At 41.5% G+C, this 25,355-nt stretch overlaps 1 protein-coding gene across 1 annotated transcript; it reads right to left on the reverse strand.

Moving 5' to 3' along the window:
• Window positions 1-2,717: 2,717 nt before the first annotated feature.
• Window positions 2,718-5,089, reverse strand: LOC145392405 (uncharacterized). The gene is made up of 2 exons (XM_080266814.1): window positions 4,120-5,089; window positions 2,718-3,237 (listed from the first exon to the last, which is right to left on the reverse strand). The coding sequence occupies exons 1-2, from the start codon at window positions 5,025-5,027 to the stop codon at window positions 2,778-2,780; spliced, it is 1,368 nt and encodes a 455-aa protein (XP_080122940.1). The 5' UTR covers window positions 5,028-5,089; the 3' UTR covers window positions 2,718-2,777.
• Window positions 5,090-25,355: the final 20,266 nt, after the last annotated feature.

Genomic DNA, 25,355 nt, shown 5'->3' on the forward strand with positions numbered 1-25,355 from the left:
TCTCATCTGCCTTTCTCTTCCTCTTCCTCCTTTCACACCTCCCTTCCTCTTCCCCCTTTCTCACCTCCCTTCCTCTTCCCCCTTTCTCACCTCCCTTCCTCTTCTCCCTTTCTCATCTCCCTTCCTCCTCCCCCTTTCTTACCTCCCTTCCTCTTCCTCTCTCTCTGCTTTCTTTCTAGCCTTCATTAACCTCTTCACTACCAGAGGGTTCTCCTAACGAGTAAAATGATCCGGAGTACCAATAATAAACTAAAATGCTAAATACGTGGTTATACTGAAGGAGATCAAGTCTACAGTATGCTGAAATTTAACGTAATATACCATACCTTAAGTTTTCTGTAACCATCGAAGAAATTGAAGCTTTTGTGGTTAAGCTGATCGAAGTTTGATCGGAGTTACTGTCTTCCTTTCCGAATATTTTACTTTTGTTTTCTGTAGGTGGTGTTTCTTTCTGTATTATGTAATCTTTCTTTGAAATTTCTTAATGCGTAAGTTTTTGTAATGAACTAATTTATTAACAAATGTCCTGATAACTTACTATTAACCTTTCTCGGTGCGGTTGGCGGATTTAGATTTTTTTCTTTTTTCTTTTACGTTGAGGAATCCACACTGTCAGAGGCTTCAAAAGTTAACTCGAATAACCCTTTCTGTGTTCTTAGGTTACTTTCTACTTTTACCTGACTGAAAATTGCCATCACTCCATCGCGAATGCTGAGTTGCAACGGTACATTAACCAGAGAGCAGCCTGTAGTGCTAGTCACGCAGAAGTGCTGTGGAAAGGATATAAAGCCGTGGCAGTACCTTTTTCTGACACAGCTACGCGAAATAAGCTTCAAGAGGACTAATATTTGGGCCAAGTTAAGGTGAAAGAACTATAGCAACATAGGAAGGCGCAGGAAGAAGAGAGAGAGAGAGAGAGAGAGAGAGAGAGAGAGAGAGAGAGAGAGAGAGAGAGAGAGAGAGAGAGCGCAGTAGTGATGTGGATTCATGTCCCTATTCCAGTCAGTCAAGGATGCTCCCTTAACTCCTTATTTATGCTGAATATTGCACCTCAGTATCCTTTTTCGTGCTCTTTATTGTTTATTAGACTACTGAAGCCGGGAATGTCTCGTTTCATTTTATTGTTGCATTCTCCTGACGAATTTATTCAACTGGGATTGAATACTAACTTTGTCCTGGTGATGAGAGTTGCAGGATGTTGTGTGAGTTGCAAGAAATAGGCTAATGATACAGGAGAGTTTGTACATGTCTTTTATATATCACACTGAAAAATGTTCACTGTAATACCATGGCAACGGTACAAATATAACTTTGGTAATAATAATAATAATAGTATAGTAATAATAATGCAACAATAGTAATAATAATGAAGGAGAAGGGGAGCGCGGTAGCTCGGTGGTAGGGTGTTGGGCTCGTAATCGTGAGGTTGCGAGTTCGCGCCCCGCCTGGTGGCTGCCGTGCTGGAAGGGGTAGCGCTCTCCTGTAACCCTAGCAGGGCTATATGATCTGATGAGGTCTAGCTCGGGGATTAATCCCCTTGAAAAAAAAAAAAATGAAGGAGAAATAATACTTTGCAGGCTTTTAACACCAGTATGATTTCAAATATATATATATACAAGTATATATATTACACCCGCTTTTGGCTTTATTACACCTCTATTTGACTTCACTACTCCTTCATCCTTGACATGATCCCATTTACATCTTACATTACATCAGTATTTGACATCACGTTTTCATATGACATCTTGATCTTACTTGAGTTGCACAATTTTCCTTCACCAACGTTTGACTTCATGATATTTGTATTTGACATCATTGCACACACACTTAACATCATTACACCTGCATCTTTGACATTATTTACTCTACATCTGATATTATATTTATTTTTTTACTTTATTTCACCTACATCCTTGACATCACAGTATTGACATCTGACATGGCATCTGTTTTTCATTACACTTTGACATCACATTTACATTTGACATTACATCTGTATCTTACATCATCACACCTTCGTCATTGACATCATCACATTACATCTGACCACCTCTATAGTTGACCTTATCATATTTACATTTGACATCTTGGTCACACCTGCACTTTACGTCATTCTTACACTAACGTTTGACTTCACTAACATCATTTCAGATGAATTGGACATTATTGGTCCTGAATTTCAGCAATTACATTTACACATAGCATCAATACTTGACATCATTATACCTACATCTGACATTATTACACATTCAACATGTTATGAAATGATACCTGACATCATCTTACCTGCGTCCGATGTCATTACATCTTAAACACGTTATAAAATAATTCCTGACATCATCTCGCCTGTATCTGACATCACTACTGCTTGTACACATTGTGAAATGATACCTGACTTCATCGCAACCGCAAATGACATCATAATACCCTGGACACGTATGAAATGATACCTGACATCACACCTGCATGTGACGTCAGTACACCCTGGTGTACGTTATGAAATGATACCTAACATTCATCACACCTGCGTCTGACTTCATCACACCTCCATCTGACTTCATTGCACCAGCATCTGACATCATTACACCAGCATTTGTCATCATCACACCCTGGACACGTTGTGAAATGATACCTCATGTCACCATACCTACATCATACATCACCACACCCTGACATCACCACATCCTGACATCGCCATACCTTCACATCACCACACCCTGACATCACCACACCCTGACGTCACCACACCCTGATTTCACCACACCCCGAACTCCCTATGATATGACTCCGTACTCCACCATGTCATCGAACATGGCTAGGAGGCGGGGTCGTAACAGCGGGTTCTTCCTCATCTGCCCCATCATCCTGTCTTGGAATTCCTTCATCATCACCTCCATGTCGTCACCCGTCATGCTGTCCGGATCGAAAGCCTCATTCCCCTCGCTCAGGACTATAGGGATGACCATAAGACCCATGATGAAGCCAAAGGGGTTCTTCCTGTGGTACTCACTGCATAGCTCCTCCAGGGTGAAAGGAACCTGGGCCCCGGTGCTCCTGAAGATGTTGGAGAAGGAGGTGTAGTAGGAGTGGAGGAAGGAGGATAGGTTCTCCTTCCTCTCGGCCCCGTTCAGGCTCGTGTACATGAGGTAGTTGAGGTCGGTGGCTGGGGACGCTTGTCGGCATATCTGCAAGTCGATCAGCCTTACGTCCACTGGCACACCGCGCTCGTCATACCTGGAAGCGGTTAAGAGCTCAGAATAATAATAATAATCATCATCATCATCATCATCATCATCATCATCGTCATCATCATTATCATCATCATCATCATTACATTAGGAGCCGACACTGATGTTGCACCGCTCTCTTAGACTTACACAAGCATCATTCCATCAAAGTCAAAGTCCCTCTGTACATGCACCACACCTCATTTAATCCCTTTCAATTCATCTTGTCACGCGATATTTGATTCTTGCATCCCCTACACCTCCATACACCACCTTGTTCATCACTCACTGGTCTTTCCGATATCTTCTTCCCAGTACCTTTCATTCAACACTAAGCAGACTTATTCCATTGTAATGTCTGCACTGAGTTCGGTCACCTTTATTTTTCATTCAGAGAGTCAGTCACGGCCTTCTTCCACTTCATCTGCACGTCTCCACTCATCCAAGCCTTGTGTCACATTTTCCACATGTATAGTCTCTCCACCTACATCAACACGCGCAGAATTGAATTTCCAGGGACCCCATTCCTTTTTTTGTGTTGCACCAAACCCACGAGGCAAAATTCATCAGTTTTTCAGAATATTCTCTCCATATACTTCCTGTTTGTCTACCATATGTTAGCACTGTCCCACTCTGATCTAATTTTAGCATTGATATTCGCACTTACTCTTACATTCTGCAGATCTTTTGAGAATATTTAGCTGCAGTATATTTAGAGTTTTCAGGGTTGTTTATGCTAATTTTTCTTCCTAATTTATCTTCATTCATCTTCCTCAACACCAGTCTTTCACGTTTTCGTACTATCAGTATATTTTCTCAGTAGTTTGTCACAGCTCTTCACAATATATAAATGAAATACATAAAGAACGAAAGAACAAAGATTACCTACTTGAAAAGAATGTTGTTGTTCCAGCAGTCCCCGTGGCAGAGGATGTCGAATGGCGGCTCTTTCTTTATTTGGTCCTCGAAAATATCTTTGGCATTGGGTGCGTTAGCTCTCAGCCACTTCACAACAATTTCATAGCCATCAAACATTTCTGCCATTTTTGCTGCAATGTCGAAGTTGCCTTGGAACATGACCTTGAATTGATCCTCAGACTCATTGGTGAAATTTGTAAAGTCCTTCTGAAGGAAAAGGAATTTCTCATCTAAGGATTCTGAACATTTGGCTTGCATCAGGACTGATGCTGCGTGAAGCCTCCCCAGCTCTTTCAGCACTAGGGTAGCGTGTGCCACGTCCATACCTTTCTTACGGTCGAACATCTTGAAGCCCTGTGGTCGTAGGTCCTGTAGCATGATGATCTCCTCACCCACAGCCAGGTGGGCGTAATAACAGGGAGCTACGCGTAGAGCGCCTTGGCCAGCATTTTTCAGCTCAGCATTCAGCATTGGCACGAGTTCCTGGTAAAACTTCGCCTCCTTCTCGAACACAACGTTGACAAAGTCGTTCATCATGGCCATCGAGCGACAGGGGTTGCACTTCACTACGTAGGTGACATTTTGCTCGCGGCCCCCTTGGCGGTAGGTGACCTCAACGCTGGTGACGATGCAGGCGTAGTTGTCGCCTTTCTTGGTGAAGTCGACCACCTCCCAGGCCACCAGCTCTGCCTCTTTCCCCTTGTCCACCTTCAGGGCAGCTCGAACTTGGTATTCTTTGATGAGGCTCTGAGGGGTCTTCTTGGGCGTCTCCTCGTCTGACACTGAGTGGGAATTCACCCCCTCTGGCACTGAGTGAGAATTCACCCCCTCTGGCACTGAGTGAGAATTCACCCCCTCTGGCACTGAGTGAGAATTCATCCCCTCTGGCACTGAGTGAGAATTCACCCCCTCTGGCACTGAGTGGGAATTCACCTCCTCAGACACTGCAATAGAAGAAGTATTTTAACTCATTGACTGCTAAGACGGAGTAAATTGGTCTGGTGGTAGCATAAATATCCTTGGCGTACAAATAACAGAGGATGTTACTGAAGAGTGTGTGTAAACGTTTGATTGCTGGGATTTCTGTCAGATGAACAAATTATCCAGTGTTAGCAAGAATTTAATACCCGAGAGCACCAACCACAGTGAGTTAATGAAACAGTAAATAGTGGAGTGTGAAAACAGTAGCAGCCAAATTGTCTTTTATCCCATTTGAGGTGTAGGGACATGAGGCTAGGGTCCTGTGATATCTTACTAAGGGCCATATGCCAAAACGCTAAATCACAAAATGGAATGCAAACCCCTAATTTTTAACAGTATTTTATGGAACCCCTGTGGTTATTACGTATAGTCGACCTGCATCCCGTATTAAAGAATGCAGTCAGCAGCAACCAGATAGGAGGGCCAGACATGTTGTATCTTTGTCAGGTACTTTAAAAATTATAGCAGAAATTTGGTAGTGTGGATTCCACTTTGAAATCTAAGGTTTATGTGTACGTCTGCAAATACAACCTTAACAGCCCCCGTCACCCATAATTCAGTGAAGTCCTTGAATGCATTTGTCAGGTGGTTGTCCAGTTTAAGTGAAAACGGCGTAGTAATGAAACCATAAAGATACAGCTGCCTGATGTACAGTATGCAGACAGCGAATACATTTTCATACACTGCATAGATTGTTTCTTTTGAGTGACGAAGAGTATACTTGTTTTGACTTCGATTGGTGATTTGCATATTTATGCTGTAATATCAGGCTGTACTGAAGCATATGTAGGTAGTACAATACAGTTTTGGGTGATAAATAGAAATTTTAGATGGAAAATTATGTGTTATGGGCGACTGTTGGTGATGTTAAGAACAGTCACAGTATGTTTGTTTTAATCCTTTCAGCTCAGTTGATGACCAGATGTACTCAGATTGGAGGGCTGAATTTGACTATTAACCAAGGAGACTCAATCCTATCACACAACTAAGGCTCGTGAAATTCGTGCAACCCTGATTTAGTATTCAGGTTGAGGGAGTGACCCCAATTTCCCCGGCTGAAAACAGATTTAATGTAGTCCACTGAATAAGGTGACACTTTTTCATTTTTTTTTTATTCAGTCAATTTAGAACACGTCTTGATTGGCAGAATCTGGGGAGAAAAAGCTTGTTCCGATTATTTTGCCTGAGATCCGACACTCAAATCTTCTAATTTAACCCCAGCAGGTAGTCAGCGACCCTCTCAAGCCTCACAGAGAAACATCCTCCCAGACCTTCATTCCTCTGACTTCAGGTGGGTCCCTCTTCTTTTGTCTTGACCGGATTTGTGGTTTAAAGTCTGTTCTTGCATTGTTGTGGCGGGGTAGGAGTGTGAGCTTGGAGGGAGACTGGTGCAGTGTGGGGAGGGAAACTTTTCTTGGAGGGAGACTGGTGTGTGGGGAGGAGAACTTTTCTTGGAGGGAGACTGGTGCGGTGTGGGGAGGGAAACTTTTATTGGAGGGAGACTGGTGTGGTGTGGGGAGGGGAACTTTTCTTGGAGGGAGACTGGTGTGATGTGGGGAAGAAAACTTTTATTGGAGGGAGACTGGTGTGGTGTGGGGAGGGAAACTTTTCTTGGAGGGGGACTGGTGCGGTGTGGGGAGGGAAACTTTTCTTGGAGGGAGACTGATATGGTGTGGGGAGGGAAACTTTTCTTGGAGGGAGACTGATATGGTGTGGGGAGGGAAACTTTTCTTGGAGGGAGACTGATATGGTGTGGGGAGGGAAACTTTTATTGGAGGGAGACTGGTGCAGTTTGAGGAGGGGGAACTTTTATTTATTCAGGCCGTATACCAAGCTTAGGGATTTTACAGTGTTACCGTAGTCTTTGGTAGCAATTTGGTCACTATGAAGAAATGATAGAAGGTGATTTATATTGCACGAAAACTTGTAACACGATGAGTGATTGGGACAGATTGCACACTAAAGACGAGTAACGTACCGTACATACAGTAGAATGGCACAGAGTATTGGTTGCGGATAAAAGTTGGCCTAATATTTCACTTCCTCAGTTTCTCACTTTCCTCTGCTGGCTAGTAACCCGAAACTGAGAGACGCTTGCTAAGTTTTCCTGCCCATAGACGATACTTCTTGATGTTATATGTCAGCGAGAAAAATGAGGGACGTAATTATGAAAGAGTGGAATAAGAGCCAAACTATTGTCCCCAGCTGTACCTTCGCCTGGCCATGTAACTTGATATTTAACATTCCGCTGTGTCCTTGTCATTTATTTTCATCATAGCTTTGGAATTTCATTGTTGGACCAGTAGTAACGGTTCCACAAAATCATCAGTAATCATTCTATAAGTCTGTGTTCCTTAATGTGGTGGGCAAATAGACAAGAGTGGAAACATATTACTGAGGTACTCCGGTGGCAGAACTAACAATCAACCCTTAGCCCTTAGGAGGTTTCCCATTAGCCAATAAAATCATCAGGCGTTTGAAGGAGTAAAATTGTTAAGTCGTCCAAGAATTCATGATTAATCCGATATAGGATCTTAATGCTCACACCTAAGGAAGTTTCCGCTGACTAGTAGAAGTCTGGCATTATCCATAGTCGGTCTGATAGGTCTTCCCTGAGGCTTAGTGATTGATACAGAGAAGTTGGGAAAAGGTAGTTGTTTATTATTATTATTATTATTATTATTATTATTATTTAGAGAGAAAGGAAAAAAATATGAATGACCTTGACCTGTCCTGCTGGAGGTCAAGAGTGAGTAGAGCCTCAGCAACACCGCTTCACCCAGGCCTGTATTCTCGTCGGATGAGGAAGCTCCCTAACACCTCATCCTAAGCGGTTTATTTTTGGCTATGGCAGGTTAACACCGTTTTGTACGTCATTTAAGCAGAATTTGGCGATATTGAAAGGATTTATGTACTGTAACTCAAGAGGACAGTAATAATAAGAAAAACAATTCGATTAGGAAAAGGTGTTAAGGAGAACACAGGTCCCAGTTTTAGGACGTGATGACCCCCACCTGCGCATTTCACTTTTTCGCTTTTCACTTTTTTTTTTTTTTTTTTTTTTTTTAAGTGTAGTATCTTGATGGGAGAGAGCTGACGTGGGTGTATTGCAGACATCGTAGGCTTTATCGGTGTTTGGAGTGATAGTAAGCAAGTTATCAATATTGTAAACATCTTATCGCTATGCTTTTACCTGTGTTGTTAGATATCTGGTATTTGGGGGGCGGTGCGTGCGTGGTTACTTCTTGTCATTTGTCGTTACTTTTATCAATTTTCTTCTTGTTCTTATTTTTATTGCTCTTGGAAAAACTTTGATAACTCCTTCCACACGAGGACGAATTTTTAAACATATGCGAAGGTCAGACAATTTTTATTCTAGTAAACGACCCCCCCTTCCTCCTCGTTGTGAAGGGGTTAACGAAGACGAAGGGTCCACGCCAAGCTTAGTAAAATCGTCCGGAGTTAGCAAGAACAGACTGATAATAGCGCCATCCACCACCACATCAACCACTCACTCTCTCTCTCTCTCTCTCTCTCTCTCTCTCTCTCTCTCCATCTATCTGTCTATCTAATATCTATCCATTCATCTGCTTTTTTCCACCCACCCATTCCTTCAGTCTTTCTTTCCTCTCCCTCCCTTTCTTTCTCTCCCTTAACCCTCCCTTTTCCCAAAAATAACTGCCCCGAGATCTTGCATATTGTGATTAATACTAGTTGTATCCATTATTTGATTTAGATAAAAGTCTCGTAAGCAGAATAAATACTCCTGGTGGTGGAAATAAGAAAAAAGAAAAAAATATAGAACGTCGTGGCGCTAAAGAGGTTAAGTGGGGTTAAGTGGAATCAAGTGGAGGAGTACGTAAGGGAAGGACTGTCAGGAGTGAGTAGAGTTTTTATTTTTTTTATGCAAGGAAGAAAGAGCCAAAGGCCAGGAGTCTAGAGTGTAAAGAAGCGTGAAGGCATTTTTTTTTTTTTCCCTAGAGCACTCTTGATAATTGTGAGAGATCAGAGGTTGGACAGGAGGTAAATAAAAATAATATGTTTTTATGTAGGATATGCGTACACTTGATCGAAATTTTTTTATACCCTTCGTCTTTACATGTTGATAAATGTTCTCAAAAATTAATGGGGGTTGTGTGTGGCTAGTAATTTTATTAGTACGACGTGAAAGAACCTTATGCAGAATGTAAAGTAAACAGGTTGTAGAGAAATGATCATCTAAATAAAAAACGCGACAGGGAACAGTGTGAAACCATTGATGACCTGTGTAGAGATAATTTTTTGATCGAGTGTACATAGATTTTGCGTTATCGGCGTTATCACCCTTTGTACCAGGACCACACAGCCTCACCTACCTGTGCGTACGTATAAAAAATGCACGCGTTTCCTGCTTGGTCTTTAGAGTCCGAGATACGTTTGAAAATTTAAACTTATGTGCTTAGATCCCGGTATACGCTTGAATATTTGAATTTGCGTTTAGATTCTGGTATATGATTGATTATTTGAACTTATATTTGTCTACCACGCTTAAATATGTATGTAAACTTAACTGTGTTTAGTTGTTCCGGTCCGGCCATACATGTGTTTTATTAAGCATATGTATATAATCTGCTTGATTGTGCTTAGTGGTATTTACTTGAAAGAGAGACAACAACAGAAGATAAAGCACTTCAGTATATCAGCACAAGTACTTGAATAGCAACAAGAGATTAAGCGCTTGTCGGCAAGTGAATTCTTTTTTAGAATTTGCAGCTGAGGCAGTTATTCAGAGTTTATCTGGAGTCCCCGTTAAATATAAATACTCCAAAGTCCATGAGAATTGTTGAACTATGTGCGACACGTATTGAAGGACCAACGAAAAAAAACATTTGGTGTCATATAAAGAAAACAGAAGTTGGAGGAAAAGGCGAAAGTATTTGCTACCATAAAAAAAGAAGAATCGAAGTTTATTAGTGTCATCGTTAAATATGAACACTCAGAAATCAGGTAGAAATATTGTAATATATGCCAGGTGTACTGGCCAATTAAACGAAAAAACGCTAGGTGTACTAAAAAAAAAAAAAGTTCAAGGAAAAGGCGAAAGTATCTGCTCTCATAAAAAGGAAAAAAATAAAAAGCGAATTGCGTCCTAAGTGAGAGATAAGGCTGATTGGATTTTAAAGAGAGATGCCGTAATAAGTCCACTTCAGTTTGGGGAGTGACCGAAGCAGATTGATAAGGTGACCGAACAAACCAGGTGCACATTTACCCCAACCTGGTCCCGATTTTCGTCCCTTTGCAGCTTATTTCACGTAGCTCATTGGCCGATAGAGACAATACTGAGGTTCACCATCCTTTCCACAACACTTCTTCGTGACTAGCACCACATTCTTGCGTTACAGCTCAGCGTTTAAGGTAGAGAGGCGGTAGTTATAGGCCAGGTTATAGTAAGAGCAGTGCATATGCCGTAGATAAAGGAACAAACCGAATACCGTAGATAAAATTATAATCTTATCATCAGACTCTCCCTGTCAGAATGAGATTGAATGTGGTTATTGTTTTCCTTCTCAGCGTGATTTTAGTTTTTCACTTTAGCTATACTTTTTTTTTTTTTTTTAACTCTGACGGCCTAAAATTGCCATCTCTCCATGAATGTTGAGGTATAACAAAAGATTAATACTAGAATACAGTGCTGGTCACGAAGAAGTGCCATGGAGAGGTTGTTAACTTGTAAGCCGTAACATTGTCTTATTTGGTGAAATAGCCATCTCTTCATCTTGGATGTTGAGATATTACAGTTGATTAGCACAAGAATATCATTCTGGTCACGAAGAAGTGCTTTGTAAAGGATGGAGAGCTGCAGTATTTTCTTGCCAATGAACTACGTGAAATAATCTACGGAAGGAGGAAAACCTGGCCCAGGTTAAGGTGAAAAGATTATAGGAGTAAAACTGTCGTTTCTCCATCTTGATTGTTGAGCTGTAACAATAGATTAACACTAGAATTGCGATGCCGGTCACGAGGAGGTGCTACGGAAAGGATGCTAAGCCGTGGCATATATATATATATATATATATATATATATATATATATATAGAGAGAGAGAGAGAGAGAGAGAGAGAGAGAGAGAGAGAGAGAGAGAGAGAGAGAGAGAGAGTTAATGAGAGGAAAAGCTTTTGACTCCACCTTGTTGAGAAGAGCTGTATGTTGGGACCTTCCCCATACTTGATAATTGTAATCGACACATGGGTGAATAAAACCCTTGTATAATAAAGTCAACAGCTGTGTGTGGGTAAAGTAGTCATTGAGTCGGTTTAGCTCGCATAATCCCCCTGGAAGCAAGTGAGTTAATATTCATCATGATTAATCCCGAGAGAATGAAACCCAAGTTATATTCAGAGATGATGCAGGATTGTGTTGAATGCTGTTAAATATTAAAGGATGTTCCTGTAAAAGATGTTAGCAGGTTGAAAGATGTAGAGACTGTGTTTGGATATATTAAAAACAAGGTTACTTTTACTCATCCCGTACGGGTATTTGTTAAGGTAACTGCTGTGATTGACGCCGTGGGAAGCAAATGGAAAGGTGAAGGGTGGAGCCATCAACATATGAGTGGATAGGGTTAGATGGACAGCTAGAAGGTCATTGATGAATAGAAGGAAGAGAGTTAATGATAGGACAAAACCATGAGGAACACTACTATTGATAGCTCGAGGAGAAGAATACTGGCCGTCTGCAGCAGCAGCTATAGAACGATCAGAAAGGTAGCTAGAGATGAAGGCACAGATTGAAGGATAAAAACCGTAAGAAGACAGTTTGGAAATTATAGATTCTTACCAGATTCAGCGTTATAAATGGATACTTGGGTTACCAGAAACCTTTAAGTTTGTCACTCAGTGTAGAGCCACCTGAAGTGGAAAGAAGAGTAAAAAGTGACAGAAAGGAAAGAGAAAGGTAGAAAGAGAGAGATCAGACAGAGAGATAGAATGAGGAAGGGGAAGAAAGAAATAGTCAGCATTACATCAAGGGAGTGGATGATTGCCACCACCTACCACCAAGTAGAGTGTGGTAAGCTGTCGTAGTGTTCAGTAGATAGCTGGTGCAGGTGTGTGCGGTGAGCTTCAGGTGACCTCAGATGTGTAGATGAGGATGAAATTTAGCGTGATTATCCTACCTTGATGTATATAATATTACATCTCACTGGCTTGTGTATTTTGGCCACCTTTTGTAATTCAAGAGACAGGCAGTGCACAGGTATGAGAGGCGAACTTCTAAGGTGGGTTGCCTAACCTTTATTAATTTGTGCACCTCAAACCATATGCGTCCCAACCTGTGCATGCCAACTCATTAAATACTGAGAGAGAGAGAGAGAGACTGAATCAGCATCCTAAATTGGTGCATTTGTAGAACCAAATAAAATACTCTGAGTGTAAGAAAACTTGTATAAATAACAGAAACATAATATAATGAAGTTCGATTTAGTATAACAGATGATCAGATGCTGCTAAGCCTTGTTAAGATCGTTATATATAGGCTACTACTGCATCCTAGGAACCTTTTATGCGCCCCCTCTGTGCATGTACCCCCAGTTGGACACCCATGATCTAGATGCTGTAGAGAGGAGAGTAAGACCTGAATCACGTACCCTAATGCACCTACTATTAATACTCATAATACTCACTGGCAGATGTATTTTGGTGACTTCCTAGTAACTGAAGTGATGCAAGAGATGAGTTTCTAGTAACCCCAGACGTTCAAGGGGTCAGCTTTTGTTAATCCCAGAAGTTTAAGTGGTGAGCTTCTAGTAACGCCAGACGTTCAAGTGGTGCGCTTCTAGTAAAGCCAGACTCTTAAGTGGTGATGGGAGCGAGCGTAAGAGCCGGATCTCGTTCCCTGAGCACAGCGTATTGTCAACTGGCTCACGGAGATAGCGGCGTGGACTGAGTGGGGCGACGTGGCCTTGGCTGCCCGCTTTCTTTACCCTTTGGGGTTGACCGCATCTCAACATCAGGTATCGCTGCCGTAGATGTCGTAACACATCCTTCTAGGCCATTTATTTTGATGGCGACCGCATAAGATCAGCACCAGGTATCACAGTGGCCAGTATTCATGTTGTCTTAGATGTCGTAATACTTCCTTCTAGGCGATTTATTTTGATTGATGCACTGAATATCATCTTGCATGTTGGTGATTTCGTAACAGTTTTTCCGAAGTGATTTGTTTTGATTAATACACCTCAGATATCCTCTTGCATGCTCCTGATGCAAACCAAGCTTATACTGAAGAGACATATATGACATCCAGGTCAGCATGAAGGTGCATAGTCGGGTCCAGGAGTCATGTCACCCTTTGCCATCCCGCTGTCACTTATATGGTAACGGCGCAGTACTCGTGTGGGTAGGAGGCAGACGGCATAGATTTTTATAATAGTTTAATACAGTAAACTGACATATTAACATGGCGGTTGAATGATGCACATCGAATATACTATAATATGGAATCTCTATGACGGTATGTGGTGTTATTTATAATATACACTGCCTTTGTAGAAGAAAGTGGTGGCGGGGTGGCAGAGGTAGGGCAATGGATGGGGTGAGGTAAGGGAAGGGGGAGGGGGGAGGGGAGAAAGTCAGGAGAACGGGAAGGTGAAAGGAGGTGGTGAAGCATCGAGTCGCGGTTAGTGGGAAAGAAAGGGAGGAGGGGATGAATCTGTGCCACGTTGCAACTGGGTTATCATGGGTAATTGTGTTATTATCCCATCTTCCTGAGCATATTGGATAATGTAACCCAGTTTCTCCAAGCATAACATAGCATAAACTAATCTTATCTTAATCTAACGTAATCTTACGTACTTTAATTTACTTTGATCTTAACCTAACGTAATCCAACTTAATCTAATGTAATCTAGTCCATCCTAACTTAACTCAGTGTAATTATTCGAAACTCAACTTTACCTAACTTAATCTTGCCAAACGTAACACTACCCTAACGTAACTCAATATCCCTAATTTTTATCTACTTTACATAACCTTACTTGAGCAGTGGAGAGAGAGAGAGAGAGAGAGAGAGAGAGTCGCTGGCACCTCACAGATTGCTCAGTAGGTCAGGTAAGGTTAGGAGTAAAGCTTTATAGCAAGAAGTGAAGTAGTAGCTAGGGTATGAAGGTAAGTACTGTATTGTTGAGGTTTTATTGGTATTATTAGCTTCCAGTCACCTCAGGGATTCGAACCGGTGTGCGTAAGGCTGCCATGTTTCTCTCGAGCATCATTTACCACTTGACAACCGGAGAGAAGGGGCTAAGGAGTAATAAGGAAAATAAATCGCCGAGGTTTTTACGCAGTCTCCAATATGAGCGAGACTATGACCCATCGTCTAGAGGTCAGGAAGCCTCTCCCTCTCTCCCTCCCTTTCCACTATCCCCTATCTCCCTCCCTCCCTCCCTCCCTTTCCACTACCCCCTATCTCTCTTCCTCCTTTCCTCCCTCTCCATTATCCCCTTTCCCCCTCCCTCCTTCCCTCCCTTACAATCTGTCCGTTACCCCCCTCCCTACCCTTCCTTCACCTTCCATTCCTCCCCTTCACCTGTCCTTCCATCCCTCCTCCCTTTCTTCCCGTTGTCCAGTCCCTTCCCCCCTCCCATCCCCCTTCCCTTTCCCTCATCTTTCACCCTTTCCTTTCCTCCCCTTTACCCCTCCCCCTTCTCAGTTTCCGTCCCTCCCTTTTCTCCCTTACCCCTCTCCTCCCTCCCCCTCCTCATCCCTTATCTCAATCCGTCCTTTATCCTCCCTTCCAACACTCCCATTTCCTCCTCCCTTCCCCCAGTTTCAAAAAAGAGGAAGAGGAAGAAGAAGAGGAGGAAATAGAAAGAGAGAAGGAGAAAAAAGATAAGATAAAAGGAGAGATATCGAAGTGACGTTCAAGGTCTACATACCCTGTTAGAGATAGAAGCTTAGACAACACGTAATATCTCTCCCAATCTTCCTCATCTTTAAGAGCTTCGTTACTTCACCACCAGAGGGACGTATTTATGAAACCTCTTAAGCCAGACTCTAAGATACTCAAAGATAAGCAAGTTCCTCATAGCAGTTGACCTTGTGCATGTCGTGATGTATTTTGTTATTATGGTTTGGTGTGTGGTGGTGGTGGTGGTGATAGTGGTGGTGGTGGTGGTGATAATGATGGTGGTAGTGGTGGTGGTGGTGGTGATGATTATGATGGTGGTAGTGGTGGTGGTGGTGATAATGGTGGTAGTGGTGGTGGTGATAACAATGCTGGTAGTGGTGGTGGTGATATTGGTGAATGGTGGTAGTAGTGGTGGTGGTGATAATGATGGTGGTGATAATGATAGTGGTGATAATGATGGTGATAGTGGTGGTGGTGATAACGGTGGTGGTAGTGGTAATAATGATGGTGATGATGGTGATTCTGGTTGCCTCTGGACGATTTCGCTCTACATAGGTACAATCTTTAGTGGCGAAAGTGATCATTTTTGGTATCAATCCCCACCAGTTCGAAAAATATCCCTGAAGCTACCTAAAAATATCCCTGAAGCTTCCTAAAAAAAATCCCTGAAGCAACCTAAATAAATCCCTGAAGCTACCTAAAAAAAAATCCCTGAAGCTACCTAAAAAAAATCCCTGAAGCCACCTTAAATTATCCCTGAAGCTGCCTAAAAATATCCCTGAAGCTACCTAAAAATATCCCTGAAGTTACTTGAAAATATCCCTAAAGCTACCTAAAAAAATCCCTGAAACTACCTAAAAATATCCCTGAAGCTACCTAAAAGTGACACGTCCTCGGAGTGAAGCGGTTAATTCTCTAGCTGGGGTGATTTTCCGTGAGCTAAGTAGAATCCTCAGTCATTAGCTGGAATAAATTACCCGAAAATAGTGGGAGAAGACTTGGTGTGTGTGTGTGTGTACAGTAACAGTGCAGTATACTGTTTGAGTGTACTTCAAGGACTGGTTGAATGTCAGGTATTTTTTATATTGATGTGTGTGTGTGTGTGTGTGTGTGTGTGTGTGTGTGTGTCAGTGTGTGTGTGTGTGTGAGAGAGAGCGAGAGAGAGAGAGAGAGAGAGAGGCGGTAGGTTGGTTCGATGCCACTGATATTAAGGCGCTATTTCAAGTACGTATGAAGTCAGATTGATTTTCTTCCATGTAGAAAGAACCACTTGAAAGAAATTGTGAACTGCAAAATGATAAATAGCGAGAGTGTAGCGGCACATCATCGGCTGGTAGTGGTGAATTACGAAGTCACAGGCATGAGGAAAGGGAAACAACAGGGATTTGCAAAAATGAAATGGTGGAAGTTGAAAGAGGTGTTATAAAGCGAGTTTAGAACTGGAGTTGTGGGAGAAATAACACCGGAAGAGAATATAAATGAGTGGTGGGAGAAAAACAGCAGGATAATTAAGCAGTTTGGGGAAGAACTGCTTGGCAAGACATTGGAAAAAGCTCCCCACAGTATAAGGAAACATGGTGGTGGAATGAGGAGGTGCAGGAAAGGATAAAAGAGAAGAAAGACTCGGAGAAGAAATTTGACAGAACTGGGAATGAGGAAGATAAAGAGAGACTAAAAACAGCAAATAAGCGAGCAAAAAAAAAAAACAGTAGCAAGAGCAAAGACAAGAGCAGTGGATCAGCTTTAGGAGAAATTAGAAACACCGGAAGGACAGATCTTTGCATTGGGAAAAGAAGGAACAAAGCGACAAAAGATCAAACACATATAAAGCAGATAAATTATGGTGGGGGTAGAGTACTGAACGCAGAGGAGGGCGTAAAAGGAAGGTGGAAAGAGTATATCGAGAAGTTACTGAACGAGGAAACGAGTGGAGTGTTTTTGGAGATGGGACGCCAAATGAGAGGGAAACACCTGAAATTTGTAGGGAGGATGTTAAGGCAGCACTGAAAAAGATGAAAAATGGACAGGCAGCGGGACTGGATGAAATACCAGCAGAGGCATGGAAGAACTTGGGAGAAGATGGAGTAGATTTACTAGTAGATTTAATGCTGAAGGTATATGATCAAGAGAAAATACCGGAAGCCTGGCGAGAAAGTGTGATAGTACCGACCTGTAAGGAAAAAGATGGCATTCAGGATTGTGGGAACTGTCGGGATATAAAGCTGATGCCACACAATGAAAATATGGGAGAGATTAATCGGGAAAAGGTTAAGGGAGGAAACAGAAGTTGGTTAAGAACAGTTCGGATTTATGCCAGGAAAAGGAATAACTGATGCAATCTTTGCAGTGCGTCAAATCCAGGAAAAATTTGGAGAGAAACAGACAAAGCTGCATATGATTTTTGTCGACTTGGAAAAAGCGTATGATACCGTGCCAAGGTATGAAGTATGGAGATGTATGAGGGAGAAAGGCGTTTCAGAAAAGGCTGTGCGACTGGTTAAAGATATGTATGACCGGGCGAGAATTCGGGTCAGAAGTAATGTTGGTATAGAGGTTGGGCTGCATCAGGGATGCTCGTTGAGTCCCAATATCTTCGATTTGTTAACGGATGTTTTGGGGAGAGGCATCACTGAAGAGGCTCCATGGGTTATGTTGTTTGCAGATGAAATTGTGCTGATAGATACCACCAGGGAGGGAGTGGAAAGGAAGTTGGAGGAGTGGAGAGAGAATGTGGAGGATAGAGGACTTAAAGTTAGTTGGAGAAAGACGGAATATCTATGCTTTGATGGAGAAGGTGAACAGGGAGGTGTGAGTTTGCTAGGGGAAAAGTTGATAAGTGTTGGGACATTCAAGAATTTGGGCTTGAATATAACACCTGATAGTGGACTGGATGCAGACTTTAACCATGGGATACAGGCAGGATGGAGAAACTGGAGGGATATGTCAGGAGTGTTATGTGATAGAAAAATCAGTGTAAGAGTGAGGGAAAAGTTTAAAACGGTGGTAAGGCCTGCAATGATATACAGTTCGGAAACTTGGTCCATAAATTAGACTCAGGAGAGAAAGCTGGAGGTGGTGGAGATGAGGATGCTGAGATGGATGAGTGAGGTCACGAGAATGGATAAGATCAGGAATGAGAGTACTAGGAGAACGGTTAAGGTTGTGGAAATCTCAAAGAAGGTGCAGGAGAGGCGACTACAATGGTAGGGACATGTAATGAGAAGGAATGAGGACTGTATGGGTAGAAGAGTGATGGGCATGGAAGTGGAGGGTAGACGGAGAAGGGGTCGGCAGAGGAGGCGGTGGATGAACTGTATACAGCGAGATACGAGGGAGAAGAATAAAGCAGGGGATGCATTTGGACACAGGGGAATGGAGACAACTAGTCAGAAATAGCGACCCCATATAAACCTGGGCAAAGCTGCGGAAGAAGTAGTAGTATTATCGTGATAAGTACAGTTTCTGATGATATGATACAGTATCTGTGATTATCTCCGTCATACTGGGAGAAAGGGAAAGACCTTCGAAACTTGCTGAAATCATCATCATTTTACGGTTTTCTTATCCGTGTCCAGCGACAATAAACTGCATGACAGTGCACTGTACCGCTTCACTGTCTCGAGGATGCCATACGCTGTTCACTTTTACTAGACGTAAAGTTGCCATGTTTCCATATTTTAATAGGTGTTATGGTACTTAATGCATATTGCAGTACAGCATTATATATAGGGAACTTTAGTCTATCTTTGCTAGGATTTTTGTCCCTTTTCAGCTTATTTTGTATAGCTTAATGGCAGAACAGGACAGTATTATGGCTGTACATTCTTTCTGTAGCGCATCATCATGACGAACAGCTTATTCTAGTGTTAATCTGTTGCAACAACTCATGATTCAAGATAATGAGATGGCAGTTTTAGGCCAAGTTAGAGTAAAAAAGATATAGTTGTAAGAGCTTAGGAACTACATAGGTTGGGTTGAGCCTGGGGCACTTATATGACGTGATATTTATCCTGATTTGTTTTTTTTATTTTCTCATGGTCGTTTATCAGATTAATAAATATGTACGGAATATCTATCTATCTATCTGTCTATCTGTCTATGTATGTCTGTCCAGGTTTTTAAGGGGATTATGATGTGGTGTATGGTGGAGTTGAACGTAGAGGTGCACTGCATGAAGGGAAGAGAGAACGACGCCAGGCTGAGTGAGTATATTGAGGTCGAACTTTTTTTTTTTTTTTTTTTTTGAAAAGAGCTCCAGGGTGGGAATGTTGAGTGTGGTTAGGGCTTCGTGGTAGTTAATGCAAGTGTGTTCGAGGACAATTCTACATCCCCTTTTCTGCACTTTTTGTGCTACTTCTATCTCTGTAGCTGTGCCGCCCAGTCAGGAAGTCAACCACGAAATCAGGCGCTCTCGTAGCCCCAGGTCCACTGCTTTCCTTATGATTATGCTGTGGCTGACTATACTCGTTTTACTTTAACTTGATCTAAAAATGCCATCTTTCCATCTTGAATGCTGTGTCGACCCAATACATTGACTCTAGATTATAATGTTAGTCACGAAGAGGTGCTGTGGATAAGATGGTAAGCCGTAGCATTGTCCTCTTCTGCCACTGAGCTGCGTGAAGTAAGCTGCGAAAGGACGAACATCTGAGCCAAGTTAAGGTGAAAAGAGTATAGGTCATATACTTTGGTAAAATCCACAAATGCCAATGCTGCTGAGGTTCTGAGATGTTTCTAGCAGTGGTAGATGAAGTCCAGTAAGTTGACAGGGGAGAGTGTTGGAAAAGAACTTCGTATTTCCAAACTGCGCAGGTTACTGAGTCAGCAATGTCATTGTAGGCCCAGAAAACCTCAATCCCTCACAGATCAGACGGGGAGTAGGTGTTGTGGCTACAGGACTCAGGCTATCAAAGGGATTCTGGATTAATTGATTTTGGTAGTCTGAGAGAGAGAGAGAGAGAGAGGCGCTTTTATTTTGATAGGGAGATAAGAACGCTATGTGAGGTATTTATGCGGTAATAATTCCCAAGATAAATATCGCTCCTGTTGCCTAATATCAGTGCTTGTATCTGTTTGTGAAGAGAGTGCCCTTCTGAACCTGCCGTCGTCATCTTGTTATGAATTTCTTAACCCCTTGAGGATGCGATTTTTATCATATTGCAGCTGTCAGCGTCACCAAGACACTCGTGGTGAAGGGGTAAAAAAGTCTCTGTTAACTTGAATTTTTTCTTCTCCTCCTCTCTCTCTCTCTCTCTCTCTCTCTCTCTCTCTCTCTCTCTCTCTCTCCAGCGAATGCAGGTGTAACAAATAACCGCATTCAGAGACATTATCATAATATTTCAAGAACATTACTGAATTGGCAGGCATGTTTCAAGCCCCCAGTTCGGATGTTTCGTACTGGCAAGGGGTGAGTGTACCCCAGGTTAGGAATGACTGGTGTAGTGGACAAACACTGTCCATTGTGTGCTTAACAGTGCTTGCATCATGGCAGGTATAAAAGCACGCCTGCAGGTGCAAAAACACACCTGATGTATGCTGTGCGTGGACATCTGTCAGACTAGAAGTAAGGATAATAACCTTTATATATATATATATATATATATATATATATATATATATATATTTGTGTTGCAGAGCACTGTGCATGGACAGTATAAAGGATGAAATATGAGAAGAAACTGTGTTGTGTTTAATACATATACGAGTTATCTGGCCACGATTTGTACAGAAAAAATTACGTCATTATAAGGATGGGATTACCATTGTTTGAATATTGAAGAAATGATAGTACTGTATGATGAATGGAACGTAGAACTTGATTATTATTATTATAATTATTTATTAGATGCAGTAATATTAGCATATCATCCCTCCCCCCCAAAAAAAAAAAATCCGCCCTTTAACTCATTTACTAGGTGAGGATCGTCTTTAATCCCTTTTGTCCGATGACCTTTCATTGTATTTTTGGTTTCTCCAAGCAGTTTTAATTAGTTTATGGGTGACTTTTCGAAGATATAGTTTTCACTGACTCCATAACAGTAGGTGTCCCCTGGGATGCAGTAGATTTCAGAATACAGCAGATTAACCCGACGGTACCTCAGACCATAGAAATATCATACATGCTGGTGTTTTGTGTAATATCGGGTAGTAAATATTGGCTGTATTTGCGTTTCTGTTATTGGCCAACCCGTAGACCAGATTTTTTGTCCTTTTTTATGTAAATGCAGCAAGGGAGGCCTTGTGTGTGTGTGTGTGTGTGTGTGTGTGTGTTTGTTTGTAAGTACCCTGTTGGATAATTGATTATGTAATATCAGTGTAGATAACACGGTTATCATTTCACACACACACACACACACACACACACACACACACACACACACACACACAGAGGCATCTATGTACGCATGCACACAAGCACACACGCTCACCCGAACACGCGAACAGGATATACTCGTACTTGTACCATGTGCGTGCCCGTGGGCGCAGTCTTAATTTCTCTCTCTCTCTCTCTCTCTCTCTCTCTCTCTCTCTCTCTCTCTCTCTCTCTCTCTCAGAATTAACATAACATCATGCGTAAGTTGGCAAGGTAGTATGAACAGAATAATAAACTTTGCATCCAGACTTAATTAAAAAGATACACTGGTCCATGAATAGACTTTATCTTTTATTGTTAGTAAATGTCAAGTCCTTCATATTAGGAGTTTTTAACGCCTTGGATCCTAGTGACGTCCGTTTTAGCTTATTCTTGTTGCCGTCAGACGATTTTACCCAGTTGCGAAAAGGCTTGTTGTACGGAAGGGGTTTGTTAATGCCATACATTCCCGCAGACGCCAGACGATTTTATTCAGCTTAGAAACTGCGCGTCATACTGAAGGGCTTGATCAGTGAGCTAGCGCTAGATGATTTTTTTCAGCTTTGAAAATACATGTCATACTGGAGAGGTTTGTCAACGTTCTGTGCATTCCAGCTAATGCCAGACGATTTCATATCAAACTGAGAAAATACCCGGCGTACTGGAGAGTTTGTCAGTGCTATTATATTCCAGCTGACGCCAGACGATTTTGCTCAGCTGAGATTGAGCCATAGGAGCCTGCATATGGAAGTGCGTATTAAAAATTAGAATCAGTATTGAAAAAGTGTATCCGTATTTTTTCCAGTTTCATGGCCTCGGCAACGAAGTATAAGGGAAAAAAGTGACAATGTCCCTTTTTTGTATTTATTTTATTATTATTATTTATTTATTTATTTATTTTTTTTTTGGCGCGCTCCGTTGTTACTTCCGTCAAGAAAGGTGAGGGCCAGGTGTGCAGCCATTAACCCTTTCACTACGAGGAGGTCTTAGGTTAGCATATTATTCCTGCCTCCAGACGATTTTATTCAGTTCGAGAAGGAGGTCTCGTGTGTAAGGGATTTTTTTTAATTTCGTAATTTCTTTCCATCCCCAGGCGATTTTATTTACTTCAAGAATTCTTGCATTTAGGGGATTTCTTATTTTTGTAGATTATTCCCTCCTTCAGACGATTTCATGTACTTGAGGAAGATTACACAGATTGAAGCGATTTCGTAGTATTTTCTTCCTACCTCCAGACGATTTTATTTGACTTGGGAAGGAGCGCTCGTGTTCAAGGGGTTTCATATACTCGTGTGTCCTTGTTACCTCCATACGATTTTATTTATAGTGGGAAAAGGTTCGTGGATGAAGGAAATATTCAACCCCTGGTGTTCACATAAGTAGATGAGTAGAATAGTAAATAAGTAGAATAAAGTCGTCTACAAGTACCAAGAATAAATGGCCTTCTCGGTCTGAATAGGTTGGGAGAAAAACCTTACGTGACCTCCTTCCCTAAAAGCAAAAAAATATAAGTAAAAACAAGGAAAAATTACGAGAGCAATAAAAAGAGATATTATTCCAAAAGGTCGAACATTACTCGCAAAAAAAGCGGGAAAAAAGAAGGGCATGAATAAAAATGGTACAAAAAGTCGTATTGTTAGTTGTGTGTGTGTGTGTGTGTGTGTGTGTGTGTGTGTGTGTGTGTGTGTGTGATCTAGTTATGTACAATTCGAAATTGATATAATTGAGATTTTGCCAGTTATATATAGAGGACTTGCTTATAAATGAAGTCTCTCTCTGTCTGTCTGTCTGTCTGTCTGTCTCTCTCTCTCTCTCTTCCAATTTATTCACATCAGGAGAGGGTAGAAATTGTCCCCATTAATAATAACACTCAGGATCAAACACTCATACATATGCCTTTGTGGTCTAGTCGGTTTATTTTCATGTGACGGAACTGGGCCACTCCTACAAATTGACGGGGTAGGAATAAATCTCCTTGGTTATTAGTCAAATCCACCCTACACCTGGCCAGGAACCGAGATAAAAAAGAAAGTTGTTAGGGATCTTTATCAGGTTAGATTCAACATGCCATACCTGGATTTCCTAAGCTGAATAGAACAGATTGGCAATAGTGAGGATAAAAAAATAAGAAAAAAGTCATGGTACTGAATATGCCAAGTTTTCCTATTTAGAGGTGACCTGCCAGGTAGTACGCAGGTGTAGGTGAAAGCACTGACACCGACCTCTTTATTTTCGTACCTTGCTTTTTACCCATCATTTTTTTTTTTTTTTTTACCGGAATTGCCATTATTGTATAGTAACCCACCTTTTTTTTTTTTTTTTTTTTTTTTTTTTTTTTTTTGATGATGATGATGATGATGATGATGATGATGATGATGATGATGATGATGATGCATATTTCGTTGGTTTGGGTGACTGGAGTGTGGTACGGTTCCACTGCGTTCTCCGCTGATTTCTTTCCTACATTGTGGTATTTCCTCTCCCTGTTTCTGGATCGTGCTCACCCTGCCATGTAAGGGAAAGTAATATGATGATGATGATAAGGAGGAGGAGAGGGAGAAAGAGAAGGAGAAATTTAATGATAATGATGTGGATGAGGATGAGAATGAACTTAATTATAATGATGATGAGGATGAATTTAATTATTTGTGATGATAGTGAGAAATTTAATCAAAGTGACGTGCATGAGGATGAGAATGTATTTTAATTATATGATGATGATGACGATGATGATGAATTTAGTGATGATGATGAATTTAGTGATGATGATGATGATGATAAATTTAATAGTGATGAGATGGAGGAGGAGGCTGAGGCTGAATTTAATGATAGTGATGATGATGATGATGGTTTATTAAGTGAAGGCAGGGATGAAAGCCTTTTATATCCATTCGCCATACATATTTCTCGAGCCTAATTAGTAAGTGGATTAAGGTGTGGTCCACTTTCGCCGCGCACCTGGATTGATTTTTTCCTATTTAAGTGTACAGGATCCTACCATTCTCATTTTATAACAGGTTTAGGTTGGTGATGATGATGATGGTGGTGTTGATGGTGATGATGGTGAAGGTGGTGGTGGTGTTGGTAGTGGTGGTGATCGTGGTGGTGGTGATTCTTGCCGTTGTTCATATGCATTTATTTTTAAGGGCTAGGAATGTTCTTGGAATTTCCTTTCTCCTCTAATTCATGTCCCGAGGCAGACAGACAGACTGTGGATATGACCAGCACATATATTTTTAAATATTTTTCTTCTGATTGGTTCCCCGAATACCAGTAACACACACACACACACACGCACGAGCTGTAGGGGTGAAGTCGCCAGAGTGATGATGCAATGTTGTTTTTTCTTTCACCAGACAGACTAAAGAGTTGCGTATTATAAAGTAAGTCAAGTAGTTGGAGTCTTGGTGAAATGCTTGAGTTAATGCTAAAGTTTGGACGAATTCTTTCTTCTTTCAAGTCATTTTCTTTGATGGTTTATTAACATGGGTAACGTTACTATTCAGCAACAGTAATTTTCCGCCATATCCAGGATAGTATATGTTAATGGTGATATAATGGTGATGATGATGATGATGATAATGAGTCTAGCTCTAACCCACCATTATTAATGATTATGAAAATAGGGCTTTACAGTGATACTTATGAACTTGATTTCGTTCTAGAATCTACTCATAGATCCTGTCTTTCATATCAGAAAGTGGGAGTAGGTTGATGATGATGATGATGATGATTGTTATGGTGGTAGTCTATTTCCAACCCATCTTCATTTACTCATCTCATTTGCTGTATAATTGTGAAAGTAGCACAATGGTAATGATGGTGTTTTATAACAATGATGGTGATGATGTGTGAGGTGCTGTGTGGTGATGATGATGATGATGAAGATTGTGTTACAGTGAGGTGCCGTGCGGTGATGTGCAGGTAAGGGGGTGGGGATGATGGGTGTGCCAGTGCCGCGTGTGACACCTGTGGTACCATATCGGTAATGA

This window comes from Coenobita brevimanus, chromosome 22 (genome assembly GCF_032717465.1).
Source record: "Coenobita brevimanus isolate Jiangsu-jjx chromosome 22, ASM3271746v2, whole genome shotgun sequence".
NCBI lineage: Eukaryota > Metazoa > Arthropoda > Malacostraca > Decapoda > Coenobitidae > Coenobita > Coenobita brevimanus.